Below are 18,057 nucleotides of genomic sequence, written 5' to 3' on the forward strand. Positions count from 1 at the left end.
TGACTGCCTGCCTAAGTTTTGGTCGACATGCGCCTCATAATTATCTATACAGGAAAAACACTGGTGTCACATGATTATTCAAATGATTATCATGACAATGAGATTGTCATAATCTCTTTGATATGTAAATAACATAGTATTAGCTTTTTTAAATTTGTAGTGTTTCTCTAGACAAGCATTGCTATTATTATTGCTGAAGAGACCCATATAAAAGCCCCTTGCAGCTTGTTGAACAGAGATGTACTTTATTATATTTTTTGCCTGGTTAGTCCAATAGTCAGAGTGATCAGACCTATTCACCTACTGTATGGGGTCCCCGGTTATATCTTTTGATGTAGAGGGCCCTAAGGTATTTTTATTTAATAAATAGTATTTTTATTTAATATATATATAGTTAGGGACAATAATTTGATTGTATTTAGGCTGCCTCGTCTTTGTGTACATTACATTTATTTCTAAATTGGTATATCTGAAATGATCTCTTAATTTGGCAGCAGTCTACTGAGGGCAGTAAGTAAGTATAAATATTGAAATTCACTTTTTTTTTCTTGCACATATTTAATAGTAATACCAAAATTGCTAATGGAACCAGTAAGAAATGTTTTATTGTAAAGCGCAATTGAAATCAGAACTGGAATTGTTTAATTCCTTATGGTTCCCAACCCTGATAATGGGAAAACTGTTAGTCCAACTCTTTCATTGTGCGTAAGTTTTGCACAGGCAAGCACAGACATTTTCTTCAGAAACTGTTAAAATATAGTTTCATAGGTAAAGACATTTGTGCCACCCAAAGCTGTAAGCAGTTGAGTTTTTCTTATGTCCTCATGACATTGCTGCAGCAGGGAATGCCTGAGCATTGTCCTCTCTCTGTCGAGCATTAATTGGTGTGCGGAAAGAGAGTTCAGCTGATTAATGTGTGTGTGTGTGTGTGTGTGTGTTTGTACCTGCGTGGCGGTGAATGCTGAAGAGCCTGTGTTATAAAGGTGTCAAATAAACAGTGAGAGAGCTGTCTCCTCTTTGGCACAGGATTAGACGGCTTGTCAGCTTCATTATATTATTGTTTTTTGTTGGCATCGCAGTTCTTATACTCTAAGGGCCATCTCTCTTACTCGCTGTCTCTCTTGGTCTCCTTTAGCCTCTATGCCCTTAATCTTTTATTCTGTCTCTCTCTCTTTCTCACCCACAGTTTTTTCAGTTTCTCTTCATTTTTCTAAAGCCGTGCACTGCTGAGTCAGGTCTAGATCACGGCAGCATCCACTGACCATAGAGCCAATTCATCAACTCACAATTTCACTCCCAGCTCAAGGGAGAAAAGAAAGAACAATGAGGGGCTCTTCATCAACACCGACAAGGGCAATAGGAAATAAAGCACAACATGTCAGTCAGCCCTCTAGGAACAAAATGATGCTGTCTGTTCAGGGTCTTCCCGTCTTATAAGTAATATAGGCATACACTGAGGTCCCCGAAGTTCCAGGGGGACCCCTCAAGGAGGTCCATAATGAATAAGCGGCCTATACCTTCCAACATGAGGACATGGAACAGAGAAACATGACAAAACTATACCAAACTCTAGCTTCCATAAGAAAACACATCTCTTTAACCTGGCATACACATAGAACATTATCAATTTCTATTAATCAAATCAGTTAAAGGATTGTTAGACTGCATAAACTAGGTCAGCCAGAACCGGGGACACTTCCGATTACACCCGATGTGCTCGATACATCATAAGAAGAAAGGCATCTACGTTAATATTAGTCTCTCTGTTTATCCCGAGGTTTACTGTAGTCAGCCGAATCTGGGCCGTATCCACATCAGATGGTGGACCTGCGCCTAGACACGGCCACAACACATGATGTAGTCAGCCGGATCAGGGCAGTATCCACATCAGATGGTTGACCTGCGCCTAGACATGACCACAACGCATCCCTGAAGTGTCAGCAGAGATCATGTCAACTAGACTCTCTCCTGTGAAGGCCTCATCGACACGACAGCCAGTGGCACTGATCCTCAACAAACCCGTCTCCATACCGGCGTGATGACTCCGATCTTCAACCAGATGCAACTGGATAAATATTCTGAATGCTCGATCCAATCTGACTTCTGACCTGTAATGCTGCCTGAATCATAATCATACACTGTTCGTTCGTTGGCCAGAGGAGAACTGGCCCCCCGACTGAGCCTGGTTTCTCCCAAGGTTTTTTTTTATCCATTCTGTCACCTGATGGAGGTTTAGTTCCTTGCCACTGTCGCATTTGTCGCCTTTGGCTTTTGGCTTGCTTAGTTGGGGACACTTAATATTCAACAATATTATTAATCTGCCTGCATTGACACCATTATATGAGAACTGAACTGAGCTGGACGATGACATCACTGTTTTCTCCAGAGCGGCTATATATATATAAGTGAACTAAATTAATAACTTTTTTACAACAAATATGAACCATCACTGAACTTAATTAAGCTGGACTATGACACTATTTTCTTCTAGATCTGTTGTACAGCCGAAACGAACTTTGTTGCATTATTTTCCTGTTATCACTGTAAAGTTGCTTTGAAACAAGCTGTATTGTAAAAAGCGCTATATAAATAAAGGTGACTATTATTATGTAATTATTTAGGAAATGTAATAATTTACTACACTATTTTTCTCTATCCTTTTCTGTCGACCCCCCTAGTTCCCCCTTGCAGCCGCCTGGGGGTCCCTGAACTCCCTGGACAGCATTAAAACCCCTGCTCTAATTAAACGTGATATGCATGGACCTCAACATTTAACACGCCTACAAGAAGACGTTTGATTAAAAGATGAGGTCTGATTAATCACCACAAGAAAATAATTGAAACTGACAACAAATGCAACAACAGCAGTATAAATAAAAGCAGGAGTAATCAGTTTAATTTATTCATGCTGTGCATTGCTTTGATCTCAAGTACTGCATCACAGTGTTATTATCTTCGCATTACACACCTTTCTCAAAAACTCTCAGAAACAAAAAACATGAAAAGGCTTTCTTTGTGTTTGAGACTTTGGTGTGTTGATTGTTTCATGAAATTGAAATTGCACTGAAATTGGGGGACTGAAAGACAGGAGACCCTTATCCCCTTACCCCTTAGTTTTAAGGGGTCTCTGAGGTAAATATGCAGTGTCAGCTATGCGGGAGAATCGATAATTAACTTTAAAGTTTCCAGTGATTGCGATTCCTGTTTACCTACTGTACATTTTTGCTGCTTCTGTGCCTGTGGTGCATTAAAAAGTTCAGGACAACCACAAAAAAAGTAATCTAACTAATGAAACATTGACTGACCATCTTTGCACAGCAATCCAGCACTGAAAAGATGCACTGACTTTTTAATCAAATGAATAGCATAGACGTAAATACATAGACGTCAATAAATGATAAATGATAAATAATGTAAATGTACATTATAAAATATAAATGCTAAACCTGCATTAAATTGTGAGAGGCTCAGGCAATAATTATAGCTAAAATGTGCTGCACACACTGCCTTGAATTATTATGGACCTTGTTAAAAATACTGTAGCCCTCAGCTGCCCTCAGTACAAAATTTGATTTTCCCAATTGTTGTTCAGAAACAAACATTATATTAAAAATGTATGAATTTACTTAAAGTCAGTAACTATATGTCCATTCACACAATGGCAGAATTACCGTAATTATGAGATTCCGACTTGTAAAAAGTGTTTACATCCTTGTAAAATTTATTATTACAACTTGCAAGCTCAGAATTTTGACCGCGGCATATACATTTTGCCATTGATAGTGTTGCCATAGAAATGCATAATTCCGCGTCCGACTTTGCTCTGAAAAAACTTTCCAAGTTTGTTTTTTGTTTTTTTCTGACTTACTGGAAATATCAGTCATCTGCCATTACACCTAAATTCTTCATCTTTATTCTCTTTTTACATCCAGATAAACCAAGTATGCACACACCTGAAGCCTTGGTGAGAAGTCATGTTGTGTATAATGCAAAGGTACAGTTTGAGACGTATTTCTTATTTGTTCCTGTGGTTCTCTCTGCTTCTTCTATATGTACTACACAAAAGGGGGTGGGAGCAGCCCTACGCTGCAAATGCATACTGTGTACACCATCTCTTTGACTTTGGGATGTGAGATGTGTGTGTGTAAGTGTGTGAAAGATGAGCCTGCTCTACTGAAGCTGTTGGTATGATGGATGTAGTGATGTTTAAATTTGTACTAAATTCACTAAAGAGCGAATAGACTGTTATTACAGCTCACTAAAGTCCCCTTCTGTGACTGTCACAGTTTTCATCAAGTACAGAATGCTATACACACACATACTGTATGCTTATTAACCCAGTCACCATTACAAACCAAATATAGTGTTAATACATTACTTAAATCAACTGATATTGTGTCTGCTGTGTGTTTATGTAGTTCCTGGGAATCACAGATGTGGAGCAGCCCAAAGGGACAGACATGGTCCGTGTGGCTGTCAGGAAGCTGAAGGTAGTGTGTCCACAGCACTCCACCATTCTGTGCATTTATAGGACATAAAATGTGCTCACAGTTCTTCATGCCTGTTTATAGGGCAGAAACAGCTGTAATAATTATATGTAAATATACAGAGATTTTAAAAGGGTACATTTACTTCCAAAGTTCATATAACAGACTCAAGCCTCATTTTAATGTTATGTGAGTTCCTGTTAACACAAGGCAAAAGCTGCTATATATATATATGTTTGTGAATGTAAAAAGTCTGCAAAGTTTCAAAGATCAAAGTGCACGACAAATGGAGTTATTGTCTTCCAAAAGAAAGAACTGATTCTGAACTGTAGGCTATAGCCTTACCTGTATTTTCATCAGTGATATTCATACAATTTATGTTATGTGTGTCAACCATTTTTAAGAAATAAATCTGCTTGGTTCAAATTCCTAAATATTTGGGTCGTGGCTTAATAACTATTGGAAAATGTGGGTCCCACGGCCAAACCTGTAGAGAACCACAGGTTTAGGGGGACCGGATCCTTGATCGAACAGTTTCAGTGGGAAAAAAAAGTTTCAGACACTGTGAGAAAAGAGGTGATGCTGCACAATAACGTAAAAATCTTTTTGATACATCTTACTGCTTTGTTGTTATTTAAAAATAGAACTGAAATAGAACCTGGATTTTTAGGGTGACAGATTAAGGGCATGGTAATGATGTCCTTTTCCTGGCGATATTTCTTTTGCCCAATTTATGTCCAGCTTTGGACTTGTGTATTGGACGGTGTGTTCCTCTAGAGACGCGTTTGAGCACCTCATTTCACCTTATGCTCTACTGCTCTCCAGCAGCCTTTAAAAATGGTGAACACCTCCGGCTCTGTCTGCTTTTCCCTTGGTATGTACTTCCGCTGCATTTGCTGAATCACTTTTGCTTCCTCAGTTTCAAAGGCACATCAAGAAGTCAGAGGGGCAGAAGACTCCTAAAGTGGAGCTTCAGATCTCTATATATGGTGTGAAGATATTGGACCTTAAAACTAAGGTAGGTTTTTTCAAATATAAAATTGTGTTGTGTTCAGTCACAGGAAGTGCTGAATAAAGATAAAACCACTTGATGTGATTTCATGCATGGCAAGCCTAATTTAGACTAGAACAATCACAGCAATTTTTTCAGCTCCATAAACTACCCCACTATTATCCTCACACCTGCCCTGACAGAACAATGAAATGCAATTTAACTGAAAATTAAATGTGCTAACTTATATTTCCAACATTTACTGTTTAATACCAATCAAGTTCTGTTAGCACAACTGATAGAATTATCTCAATCCAATACTAAAATAATGTATCTAATTCAGCAACTAAAGTAACCAATTAGCTCTTGATAAATGCAATAAGATGTGTTCAAAACAAAATAGCTGTAATAGCTCTGTCAGGATCTGAAAAGAGAGCCAATGTTTGTGAACAGTAGTTTTTAGAACAATCATAAATGGATGTTTCTTCCATTTTAGCCATTGTTTAGAATAACAAAAATTCTAAAAAGTATTATGAATTATAGAAGAATTTATATTATATTTTATATTATTTTAGTGATTACACATGTTCTTTCAAATGACATTACTACAAGAACATCTAGGCTCAAACAATTAAAACAACTAAAATATTGTCAAATATTTTTAAATCAACATAATTTTCTGTTACATTTTAACAAAGACCAAAATGCCTATTTTCCATTTCTAAAGAGAAGGTTGCAGGTTGTTTGAAGCAGAATCTTCTCACATGAGAAATTGTTTATTTTGTCATGTGTAACGTGAGATATTTTGCTAGATATTTTGCTAGATATTTGCAGCATCTGCACCACCACGAGAAAACACAGCAATAACCAAGGGCGATCGCTTCTGGGCATCGGAATCGCTTCAGGGCTTTTAATTCTCAATGGGGAAAGACTAACACTAAGTGAATTTGCAATCGCGTTTGAAATTTTATTGCAATATCCCTTCTTAGACTTTAGTGAGTTTGTTATGCTTTAGCGCTTGTCAGTCTGGATGAGAGAGAACAGACAGAGAGGATGTATGAGTCACATCAGCTGTGAAACCACCATTGTTCCATCAATATGTATCAATCATCATTTACATTTATGTTGATTTTGCGACACAATACTGAAATTGATGTGATTTCTGGATATTTAAAATAAAGCATTTCTTCGCAAATTAAACAGTAAAATGGTTTTCGGAAAAATAAAGTACTCACAAACTCACAAACTTGATCAAGATAGCCTTCATCACAAACTTGATTCTAATGAAATCTAATTTACAGAAAGGGGATCACACTTATATTCAAGTGGAAATAAACATGGGCCCTATCTTACACCTGGTGCAATGCAGAGCCAAGCGCGACGCAAGTGTTTTTTGCTAGTTTCAGTCCGACGCAATTATCATTTTCACGTCCTGCGCCACGTTGTTTAAATAGCAAATGCATTTGCACCCATTTGTGCGCCCATGGGCGTGCTGGTCTGAGAACGAGGTGTGTTCTGGCGCATTGTTCAAAGTATTGTGTTTCCAATTAGCAAGTTAGCATTTATTGAATTTCTGAAGTTTCCACTACTAAAAATATTTAAGTTGATATTACATGATCATTTTTGCCAAAAAAAAAAAATGTACAACTTATTTGGGTTTACAGTCTCAATACTGTAATCAGTAAATATTGTCATATTTACTGTCATTGATGGTGCTGAGGGATAGGACATATCCTCATCAGTTTTTGAAACAGCTTTCAGCAGGAATGTATCCATTTCGAAGAAGCATCTCCAGTTGTTGAGCAGAGTTTTCATTTTGTTCATGTGCGTAAAATGAGTGTGGATCTGAAGCTGGAATATGTTATTTTGCATGCTTTGATGAGAGCTCGTTGAGGCTGTTATCAGTGGCTGAAGGCAACAACATAATGTTCTTGAGCACAGACAAATGCTCCAGTTTATCGCTTTTCATTCCAGTGAAATCACAAAAGAAAATGCAAACAAATGTGTTCCTGCGTTTATACACTGAGAAGCATCTGCAATTTTGCTTACAAAATGTTATATTAGGGCAGATTAAATGAATGGTTCAGCAAGAACTATGTCTCTTTGTAATGAGTTTATAAAGATTCTCCCTCCCCTGTTCACACCAATTTTTTAAAGGGGTGGTTGATTATGATTTCACTTTTCTAACGTTAGTGTGTAATGTTGCTGTTTGAGCATAAACAACATCTGCAGTTACAATGCTCAAAGTTCAAAGCAAAGGGAGATATTTGCTTTTAAAGAATTTGCTTTTTAAGGACTACAACAAATGGCTGGTAGGGACTACACGACATTTCTCCCAGGTTAGTGACATCACTAAACCTAGAATTTACATAAACCCCGCCCCCTGAACACGATTTATAGATTATCAAGACAGAATATGCTAATCAATGACTAGAAGATAACTACACATCAGCTACATAAATTCATCAACTAACCATTCAGAAATGTCCTGTTGCGTTCTACATGTTGTCACTTCTTCTTGAGTCTCTCCATCATTGACTTTGTTGACATCATCTGTCTTCGGTTTGAACATAAAAGGCTAAAAGTTTTTGAAATTTTCAGTGCATGTCTGTGTGAGGTAAAATGACACAAGCTGTTGAAGCTCCGCCCTCTGTGCTGGGAGCAGCAGCTCATTTGTATTTAAAGGAACAGTCACAAAATGGTGCGTTTAACATGCTAAATAAAAATATCTGTGGGGTATTTTGAGCTAAAACTTCACATACACACTCTGGGGACATCAAAGACATATTTTACATCTTGTGAAAATGGCATTATACCACCCCTTTAAAACTAAGTGACACCCATGAGTATGGGTGCCAAAATAAATAAGCACTTCTCATGCATGTGAAATAGGCTAATGTCAAAAATGTGATCTTTTAATTTTGGGAGAAACATAAAAAAAAAGTAATAAACGTAATTGCTGAAACATAAACGAGAACACATGAATTCGCCCAAGCCATGAAAGAGCCTTAAAAATGTAAACCCCTGAGCAAAAAAAAAAAAAATTCTCCTCTGGGCTGTTTTCGATTTGTTGCTTTTTGCTTCAAAATAGGTCAGTCATTCCAGTGAGCCTTTCATCTCAGTTCAACTGTCCTTCTTGTTCCAGGAGATGCAGCATAACTGCCAACTTCACAGAATGTCCTTCTGTGCAGATGACAAAACAGATAAAAGAATCTTCACCTTTATCTGTACAGAGCCCGAGACAAAGAAACACCTGTGTTACGTGTTTGACAGTGAAAAATGTGTAAGTATAAGCTTGTGATATCTAACAAATGTTAAATACAGTAGAAACCTGGTTTGTTTATTGATTGCAATGTGTGCAAATCTTGCCCAGGCGGAGGAGATCACTCTTGCTATTGGACAAGCCTTTGATCTCGCCTACAAAAAGTTCCTAGAGTCTGGTGGAAAAGATGTAGAGACGAGAAAACAGATTGGAAACCTTCAGAAACGAGTAAGATTATGTTCATGGATTACTGGACACAAGATGCATATATGTGCCCAGAATTCTTCATTCTCACACAAACATGCTCCTAGCAGGATGATTCTTGGGTACTTCTGGCCCTGTGGAAAATATGCAACTCTTTTAAGCCACACTAAACACACCTTTCACTAATTTATTTTGTAAAAGTATTTTGATACTTATTTCTTAATGCAATAAAAATTCCCAACATCTCGATTTTATATTGTGTTTTTATAAATAAAATGTCTGACTCTTTTGTCTTGCTGAGGTTACTTTTATTGCTAGATTATGTGTATCCATAAATAAATTAGTTTGACCAGAAATGACACAATAAAAATATGCTTTTTCTTTATCTTAATTTTGTTTGTTTTCTTCAGACATCGTTTAAATCAGCTTAGTTTAGTAGTCAATAATTGTATCCCTTAAAACTTATCTTTGATCACCAAAATGACATATTTAAATGTTTTTTCCTTGAAAAAATGTCTTCGTGGCTTTGAATAGCTTGAATGTAACTACATACACCCTTGCCTCATTTAGTATACAAGGCTCTATGAATATGCAAATTAGCCCCACCTCCACTCACTCACACCAGCTCAGAGATCCACTCGCTGATGATCATACGTTGACGTGATTGGTTACAAGGTAGTTTGTGACGTCAAAAAAACTGCAATTTCAAACCGCACTTTTCAAACTATCTTTTTTTCACTGCAATTTAAAGAGAAAATATTCAGCAATGTTGTTGACTTATGAATCTGCACACAGTAAGCATATTGAAAACACCACATATAAACATTAAAAACTTGATTTTTACCACAGGGGGACTTTACAAATGTAATTATTCTTTTTTTTATTACAGATTTTAAAGTTTAAGATTGATTGTGGGTCTGGGACAAGGGTAAAACAATAGAATATCCATCTTATTTGATGGATGCATGCGCAGCCATTTGTAAATTGAATGTGTCTAGTCAATCCTCCTCCAGTTATTTTGAACTTGTTATGCTGCTTGATATTGTAAACTGGTATTTCTTACCTTAATATTATAATGTATTGTCATAATTATAAACACATTGTTATTACAGCTAATGAATCAGAAGTCATTCAAAGAAAATAGCTTACTTCTGCATTGCAAAATAAAGTGGATCCATAAAAGTCATTTGGAAAGTGGCAAAAGTAAATGATGAAAGCATGATAAAAAGTTTCCAAGATTTTGTTCATGTTGTCTTTGAGTTAAAAGTTGTTAGTTATAAAAATCAACCCCTGAGACATAAAAGGGCTCCCAGTTAAAGAAACACCCATCAATTTGAGAGTTGATTCTTAGGAACATGTCAACAAACAGCAACATGGAGGAAGGCTTGCGGTTGTTTTGAAAAAAATAATAAATAGTGGAAAATGTGGATGTGACAGTGCTTGGGGAGATAACTTTTTGTAGACTGGTGCACACAAGGATTTGGAAAGGGGGGTAGGGCTGATATTTGGGTTGTTGTCAATAAACAGGTTTCCTTTAAAAAGTTTCATTCTGTCGTACTACAAACTTTGCCAATTTCAATCTGTGAATCCACACGGCTTATGTGGCCATTTTGAATACTGTAACCTGTTAATATAGGTGCCAAAATATAAAAAGCAGAGCTCACATGTGCAACGGGCACATGTCAACAATTATTTCTTTTTTAGGATAAATATGAGACAAAGTTGATCAACTTTGTTCAACAGCGGTCTTTTCCGACTGCTGACTGCTTCCCTGATTTTGATTCCAGTGTAAATACATTTAATGTATGCTGCATTACATCTGTAAAAATGCTCCTTTTCATAATATACTGTATGCTGCTTATATGCAGCTTTCTTTGAAGTGTAAATACGACTAAAGATAGACGAATCTAACCAGAATAATCCTGTGAGCAGGCTGTGGGTTGTCCCGAATCCCAAAGACTTATGTAAAATGTTTGCATGTGATTGACAAATGAAAATGTGAATCTTTTTATTCAATATGTGCTTATGTTAATTGAAGATTCAGGATTTGGAGATGGAGAACTCAAAACTGAAGAAGAAGCTTAAAGAGCTGGAGGATCAGCTGATGGATCCTCGCTGCTCTCCAGTACGTTCAGTAGGAAATGAGTCTTGCTTATCATTCCAGTCGGATGCTGCTCCAATCTCAATGATTCTGCTCTCTTTTAGTTATTCAAAATGTTTGTTTTTCTCTCCTATCTACTTACGCCACATGTTTTCCCCTTTTCTCTATTCCAATCTATCTTTCGCTCTCTCTCTCTCCCCAACCCCCAGTGCCCTTTTCCAGCACCTGCATGTTAATGTGTCTAATGAGCCGTACATTTTGCAGAGGCCGTCTGCCTTGTCCTGGTGTGGTGATGTCACATCACTGTCCAGCCTAGAGATCTCCTCTGTCACTCTAACGCCTGTCAGCTCACCCGATTCCAGCCAATCAGCAAGCTTGCTCACCCCTCCTCCTGCTAAGCCCACCCAATTACAATCCACAAGTGGTTACATCGTGCCACGGCCTCGTGTAAATGTCTCGTACACAAAAATAACACAGTTCACTTTGCATGCGATTCACTTAGTTACTACACAATCTTACACTTTAATTTGAATCTTTAATTCGTAAAGGGATAGTCCATCCAAAAATGAATAATCTATCATTGACTCTCACGTGGTTCCAAACCTGAATGGCTTTTTTTCTTTGATGATAGACAGATTGGGTTATTTTTCAGAATGTCCAGGCTGCTCTTTTCCATATAATGACAGTGAATCAAATGGACAGTCCATGTAATTCATGCAATATAGCAATGGATGAACTATTTCTTTAATGCAGTGGTTCTCAATTTTTGGGGGGTGACATTCTCCTTTTAAATTAAAAACCTCTACTCCATTCTCCTCATTATCAAATGTTAAATACTAAGAAGAATTAGAAGTTTTATTTAATGTTTTCGTGAAAAACTTTTTGGTTTAGTAATATTTGGCATAGTAGGTCAGGGGTGTCCAAACTCGGTCCTGGAGGGCCACTGTCCTGCAGAGTTTAGCTCCAACTTGCCTCAACACACCTGCCTGGAAGTTTCTAGTATGCCTAGTAAGACCTTGATTAGCTGATACCCCTTCAAAATCGGTCTTTTAACGTTGTGTCATCGATGACGCTATGGGGAAACACCTTTCACCTAGAATACTGAGGGCTGATTGGCATAATGATATTGAATCGCAATGTCCAATGGCGTTCAAATGTGCGAATCAGGGACAGGAACGCGCCGTAATGCTGTGCTGGGCGCCAAGACCGTGACATTGTCATAATTTTGTCATTGCCGAAAAGTGGATTTAAGTCTATGAGATCCCCTTGTGCGTTGCGGCGAACAAACATGCCCTTGAAGCTTTGTTCCATCTGCGCGGGACCAATTAAACTTCCAGATTAGCATGAGATGTGCGTTTTTTGCCTGTGCCGTGCCCACACAGAAGTCACCATCAAGGGCTTTTAATTGCCCTCACTGTGAGGCCATAAGCGTAGGGACTCTCTGGGTTCAGATTTGGGGTTTGGAGCTAAACTTTGCAGGACAGTGGCCCTCCAGGAGCTGTATTGCACAACCCTGTAGTAGGTATTATTTTGGGGTTATTTCACGCAGTTAAAAATACATTGCGGATTAAAGAGGACACTGACAACAGGCCGACAGCCGAGACAGAGCAGGTTACTTTTGGTATGAAAAGGGCCTTATTTTAACGATCTAAGCACATGGTCTAAAGCAGAGGGCGCAAGTGCACTTAGGGCGTGTTCGAATCCACTTTCGATAGTTTAACAACGGGAAAAATGGTCAGCACGCCCGGCGCATGGTCTAAAAGGATTGTCCCTATTCTCTTAAAGGGGTCATATAATGGTACATGCACTTTTACAAGTTGATTGCACTGAAATGTCTGTTGGCAGTGCCTGTACACAACCATCCTATCATGATTAAAATCCATCCAGTGGTTTTGTTTTAATCTCCATATATGTTTGACCATCTATGAAATCAAGCCGTTCGATATTGTGACGTCATAAGATCGTACGCCCCTCCCGCGATTGTGATTGACAGCCGTGTTTCAACACAAGACCCGCCCTGAGCGAGCTGTGACAGCCGTCGTCATAGTAGTCCGCCATTGTTGATATGCTGGAGTAGAATGGCGTCTAAGCGATTGTGGTGTTCTGTTCTTAGATGTAATAAGGAACACAGCCAAGGGCGTAGATTTGGTTTGAACATTGGGGGGGTTCAAGTTTGGGTCTGCATATTTTTCATGTGATCATGGTATAAATATTGGGGGGGTTGTAATGCATAGATTTAAATATTGGGGGGGTTATCTCCCCCCCAACCCCCCCATAAATTATTTGGATGTTCCTAAATCTGAGCCGTTGAAGATGCAGTGGCTGAGTTTTGTTTTTGAAGTGATATGCCCAAAGGATTGACGCGGGGATTCCCTCACGGGGATTCCCCACGATCGTCCATGCTTTCATGTTTACGCGAATCATTTCACACCAGACAGCTTTACAAACGAGAAAAAACGGATCGGTACCAACGTGTTACTGCTGAACCTCCAGAAGATGTGAGTGTAATGTTTTATTAACCTTTAGTATTTATATTAATCTTTGCGAAATTTGCAAAACTTGCTGCAGGCTTCACAATGAATGCGTCTAAGGTTTACACTCAGGGTACATTACGGCATGTTTTCTATGTACGACGTTCTCAATATAATTCATAATCACACGTTTATAACGAATAACACGTGGTTATTGTGTTAGATACGGTGTACCCACAGAACAGAGGGGCGGGGTGAGCAAAGCTCATTATCATTTAAAGACACATGCACTGAAACGGCGTGCTGAAAACAGAGCTGTTTTTGACCAGGTAAAATTAGTGTTTTCTTACAATACTAATGAGAATTTTTAATTAAAGTATATTACAAACTTTTAATTTAGACCCTAAAGAATCATATTAGCTTGTACAAAAATGGCATTATATGACCCCTTTAATGAGTAATGGATGTGTTTTGGGCTTTACGTGCAATAAACCAATCAGAGTATCATCTTCCATTCCCTTTAAAAGCCAGTTGCGCTTGTGCCATGGGGGATTGCTATTTACATGGCGTAATTTGCAAGCGGAAAGACTGAACGCTTCTCCAAAGAGGAAACGGATCTGCTCGTACGCAAGGTTAAAGCGCACAAAATGAATGAACATCAGAAGGTATGTTGTTTCAATCATGGAAAGACGTCAATATACACAATTTTTCAAGTTAAAGTCCACCGACGTTTATCTTTTAACTCTCCTGATTTGTTTGTCGTACAAAATGGTGGATTCAACATTATGATTGGTCAATCAAACTCCCGGCGAAGGGTGAATTTGTTTACATAACCACTACTCAGTGAATGCCATACATAGAAGAAACTCGCACAAACCTCATTTGTTGTCTGGGGAACTAGGGAAGTCTCCCCACCTTTTGAGAACCACTGCTTTCTTTTTTCTTGCAAATAAATAAATAAATAAGAACTAAATACCTAAATAAAAAAGGAACACATAATGATTAAGTCAGATCTTACATTTGGGCTGGTTCTGACGCCTTTATAATGATATGTTTGTTGTCAATGTTATTAGGCTGGAAGCATGCAAGCTAGAGCGCCCTCCACTGACATATTTGATATGGTTCCATTCACCCCTGAGTCTCCAATAACAAGACGGTTGAATTGTAACGGCATCTCATCTCCGTACCTGCTTCCAAAGGACAGAGGTGCGGTCCTTATTTGTGCTGTCTCACTTAGATGAATGTGTCACATTTTCAAAAACCTGAAGGCAAGATCCATAATTGCTAATGTCATATGCTTCTCCATAAAATGGTCCATTTGAGTTGAAAACAAATGGAGCCAGGGTGTATAGATGTTGTATGAAGACATTTGTTAGTAAATGGTTGTGAATTTCGCTTTCAGTTCCAATGCACTGACAGATGTTTTAGTAATGAGTTAATTATATATAATATACATTTATAATATTCTATTTATAAATAGAAATTTCTGCATTCAAACTTTGCAAGGGGTGATCCATGAACTATTGCACACTTCTGCTAAATGACAAATGATTTACTACTTTGTCTGGTTGTGCTGTAGATATAGACCTGTTTGGAGCAGAACCATTTGATCCGTTCATTTGTGGACCTACTGTCTTCACCCCAGACATCCAGTCCAAACTGGATGAGATGCAGGTAAGCACATTTATTTAGTTTTTAATCTTTAATTTACATATTCAACAATATTACAATTCTGATCATGATTATTTTCATGTTATATTTAAAAATATATATATTGTTGAATAATCAATATGGTACCAATAAATTATGCATGTTTATATTCTGTAAAAGTTATTTTTATAATATCATGCATCTACTAAATATTGTTCAAGCACAATCTTTATATTCTCTATAACTCTACAACAGCACTACTTGTTTATGTATCATAAGGTTTTAATTTGGTCTCTGATGCAATGTGCAATATCTCCAAATTGAAATGCTATAAAAAAAAAGTGTGAATCATTTTGAACATGTTGCTCATATGTTTTGAATAGGATTATGATAGAATTCTAGATATGGGAAAGATAAATGTCAATAATGTGTCATAAACAAAAACAGTAGAAGCAGCTAACATGATTGTCAGACTGTATTAAAAGATCAAAGCATACGAGGAGTATTTGGCAGCATTCACCCCACTGTACGATAGACCGTTTTTTAATTCCCATTCCAATAATCCAGAGGATTATGGAAGTTTCCATTTATGAGGACATCCCACCTGTTATGAGATTATTAGACCCTATCATTTGCACTCCTGTGTCTGTAAATCCTGTAATCCTGAATAATTCAATTATCTTCATCTCTCTTTTCACCCTTAATGCCACCCCCAACCTCTCAGCGGCAGAGATGGTTTGTACACTTTCATTTGTGATTCACCTCACAGTGTATCCTCTAGTATTTGATATGGTTTTACAAGATTTACAAGCATGAATTTTGCTGTATCTATATATGGTATTTTGCTGTGTCTAAATGGTGTTGTATGTCTTACTGAGTTAGTTCACCCAAAAATAAATATTCTGTCATTAATTACTCAACCTCAACCTCATGTCATTCCAAACTTGTAAGATTTTTATCTTCTGAACACAAACGAAGATCTGAGAGCTTTCTGTCCCTCCATTGACAGCTACGCAACTACCACTTTGATGCTTCAAAACATTTATAAAGAGATCATAAAACTAATCCACATGAATTGAGCGGTTTAGTCCAAATTTTCTGAAGAGACACGATCACTTTAAATGATGAACAGACTGAATTTAGGCTTTTATTTACATATAAACATTCATCAACTCACACATTAGTTGTTGTAAATGGAAGCTAAAGCATGTTCGCTTGACGTGCAAGAACCAATAAGGTTCATTCTCACGTGTATAGCAGATTCAGTTGTTTCTATCTGTTTATGTTCGCTGATCAATGTTTATATGTGAATAAAAGCCTAAACTCAATCTGTTCATCATATAAAGCGATCGTGTCTCTTCAGAAAATTTGACTATGGATTAGTTTTACGATCTCTTTAATGAACTTTTTGAAACGTCAAAATGGTAGACCTTCAATGGAGGGACAGAAAGCTCTCAGATTTCATCCAAAAATATCTTCATTTGTGTTCCAAAGAAAACGCAACGAAACGGGTTCAGAACGACTAGTAATTAATGACAGAATTTTCATTTTCGGGTCAACTAACCCTTTAATATGTTAAACCAACATGGAATCTGCTGATTTTTTTTCTTTCCCTAATTTCTGGACCTATTTTGTGTGTGCAGAATTGAATTTATGGTCAAATATATTAAAATTGAGCTGAGAAGGGCTGGGGTGAACTTTGTCAATGAAATTGTGAAGCCGGTTTCACTGTAGTGGTTAAAATTTTAAAGATAACAATTTTGAATGTACATGAACTACTGGTCTATTAGCATTAAACAGTGATGATGTTTGGTTGTTATAATGTTAATAATGAAAGTTATTATATAGTCTTATCTAAACTTGAATTTATCTTTTTCATTGACTTTGTTACATGTTTTTATTGAGCTCACAGTTTAGTTCATATTTCACATTTGTTGTTTTGGCAGGAGGGGTTCCAAATGGGACTGACTCTAGAGGGGACGGTGTTTTCCCTGGATCAGGTGGACAGCCGATGCTGATTTTGGAAAGACATTTTTATATACGCTGTGATTCTTGACCTCAAAACCCTAAAACAAAATTCACATATTTAATATTTGTATTTTGAATTGAGTTTGAAAGAAATGTAGCAGGAGCCTCAAAAAGGTCTGTAGAGGTCATTTCTATTTTTATATAATAAAATCAACATTTAAGATTGATGATTTGTGTATTTTAACTTCTTAATCCTGAAACAGAAATTGTTAAAAGAGAGATCGACACAAAATGTGATCTAGCTCTTTCTAGAATTTTTCTAGAGTTTGGACCAAATTTAGATGGCGTTTTGAAATGCAAAGATGTATTCATTCACAGCCAAGTTGTGTTTAGAATCCTTGCCAAATTATAATAATTTGTGGTTGCAGTTGTTGCTGAGGAGGTTGCTCATGTTGTAATGGTGCAAAGACTAAAAGGTTATATTATAATATCTAAACTATTAATATACTAAACATCATCAGGGTTATAGATTTATCAAAAACTGGTTGGTCTTTCATATGTTCAGCAAAATCATTGTTGAGGTTCTCCATTTATATTGCCAGATGTTCCTATCCTTTTCTCTTTCATTGATGGCTGTTTTAATACTTGTTTAATGCTTATCACTTTAATGGCGAATAAATGAAAACTGATAGCACACCATATTAGCTTTGTGCTCTTTTTTTCAACAGCAGCAAACAGTTACTCTACTAACATTTATTCACGATAAAACTCAAACGAGTTCTGTTGAAAAGGATTTCAAATATTTAATCTGGAATTCATTACAAACAATTGATGCCAATCTCCCCTCTTAAGCTGGATAAAGAGTTTCTTTGTGTCATGTATTGTAGGCTAATGAGTCTTTTAATGAGACCAACATTGGCTTC

At 37.2% G+C, this 18,057-nt stretch overlaps 1 protein-coding gene across 4 annotated transcripts in view; it reads left to right on the forward strand.

The window, feature by feature from the left end:
* gulp1b (GULP PTB domain containing engulfment adaptor 1b) overlaps nucleotides 1-17,243 on the forward strand; it is a 121,595-nt gene extending 104,352 nt beyond the window's left edge. For 2 of the 4 annotated variants that reach the window (XM_079882666.1, XM_079882668.1), the window contains exons 3-12: nucleotides 3,933-3,994; nucleotides 4,419-4,490; nucleotides 5,407-5,505; nucleotides 8,624-8,761; nucleotides 8,852-8,968; nucleotides 10,983-11,069; nucleotides 11,310-11,492; nucleotides 14,590-14,722; nucleotides 15,096-15,190; nucleotides 17,113-17,243. In XM_079882666.1, coding sequence (XP_079738792.1) covers nucleotides 3,933-3,994; nucleotides 4,419-4,490; nucleotides 5,407-5,505; nucleotides 8,624-8,761; nucleotides 8,852-8,968; nucleotides 10,983-11,069; nucleotides 11,310-11,492; nucleotides 14,590-14,722; nucleotides 15,096-15,190; nucleotides 17,113-17,184 — 1,058 coding nt within the window. In that variant the 3' untranslated portion in view covers nucleotides 17,185-17,243. Of the gene's footprint in view, nucleotides 1-3,932; nucleotides 3,995-4,418; nucleotides 4,491-5,406; nucleotides 5,506-8,623; nucleotides 8,762-8,851; nucleotides 8,969-10,982; nucleotides 11,070-11,309; nucleotides 11,493-14,589; nucleotides 14,723-15,095; nucleotides 15,191-15,890; nucleotides 15,902-17,112 lie in introns of all 4 variants that reach the window. The other 2 variants (XM_079882665.1, XM_079882667.1) reach the window with 2 other exon arrangements.
* The last annotated feature ends 814 nt before the right edge of the window (nucleotides 17,244-18,057 follow it).

The sequence above is a fragment of the Squalius cephalus genome (assembly GCF_949319135.1).
Source record: "Squalius cephalus genome assembly, chromosome: 10".
In the NCBI taxonomy this organism is placed as follows: Eukaryota; Metazoa; Chordata; class Actinopteri; order Cypriniformes; family Leuciscidae; genus Squalius; species Squalius cephalus.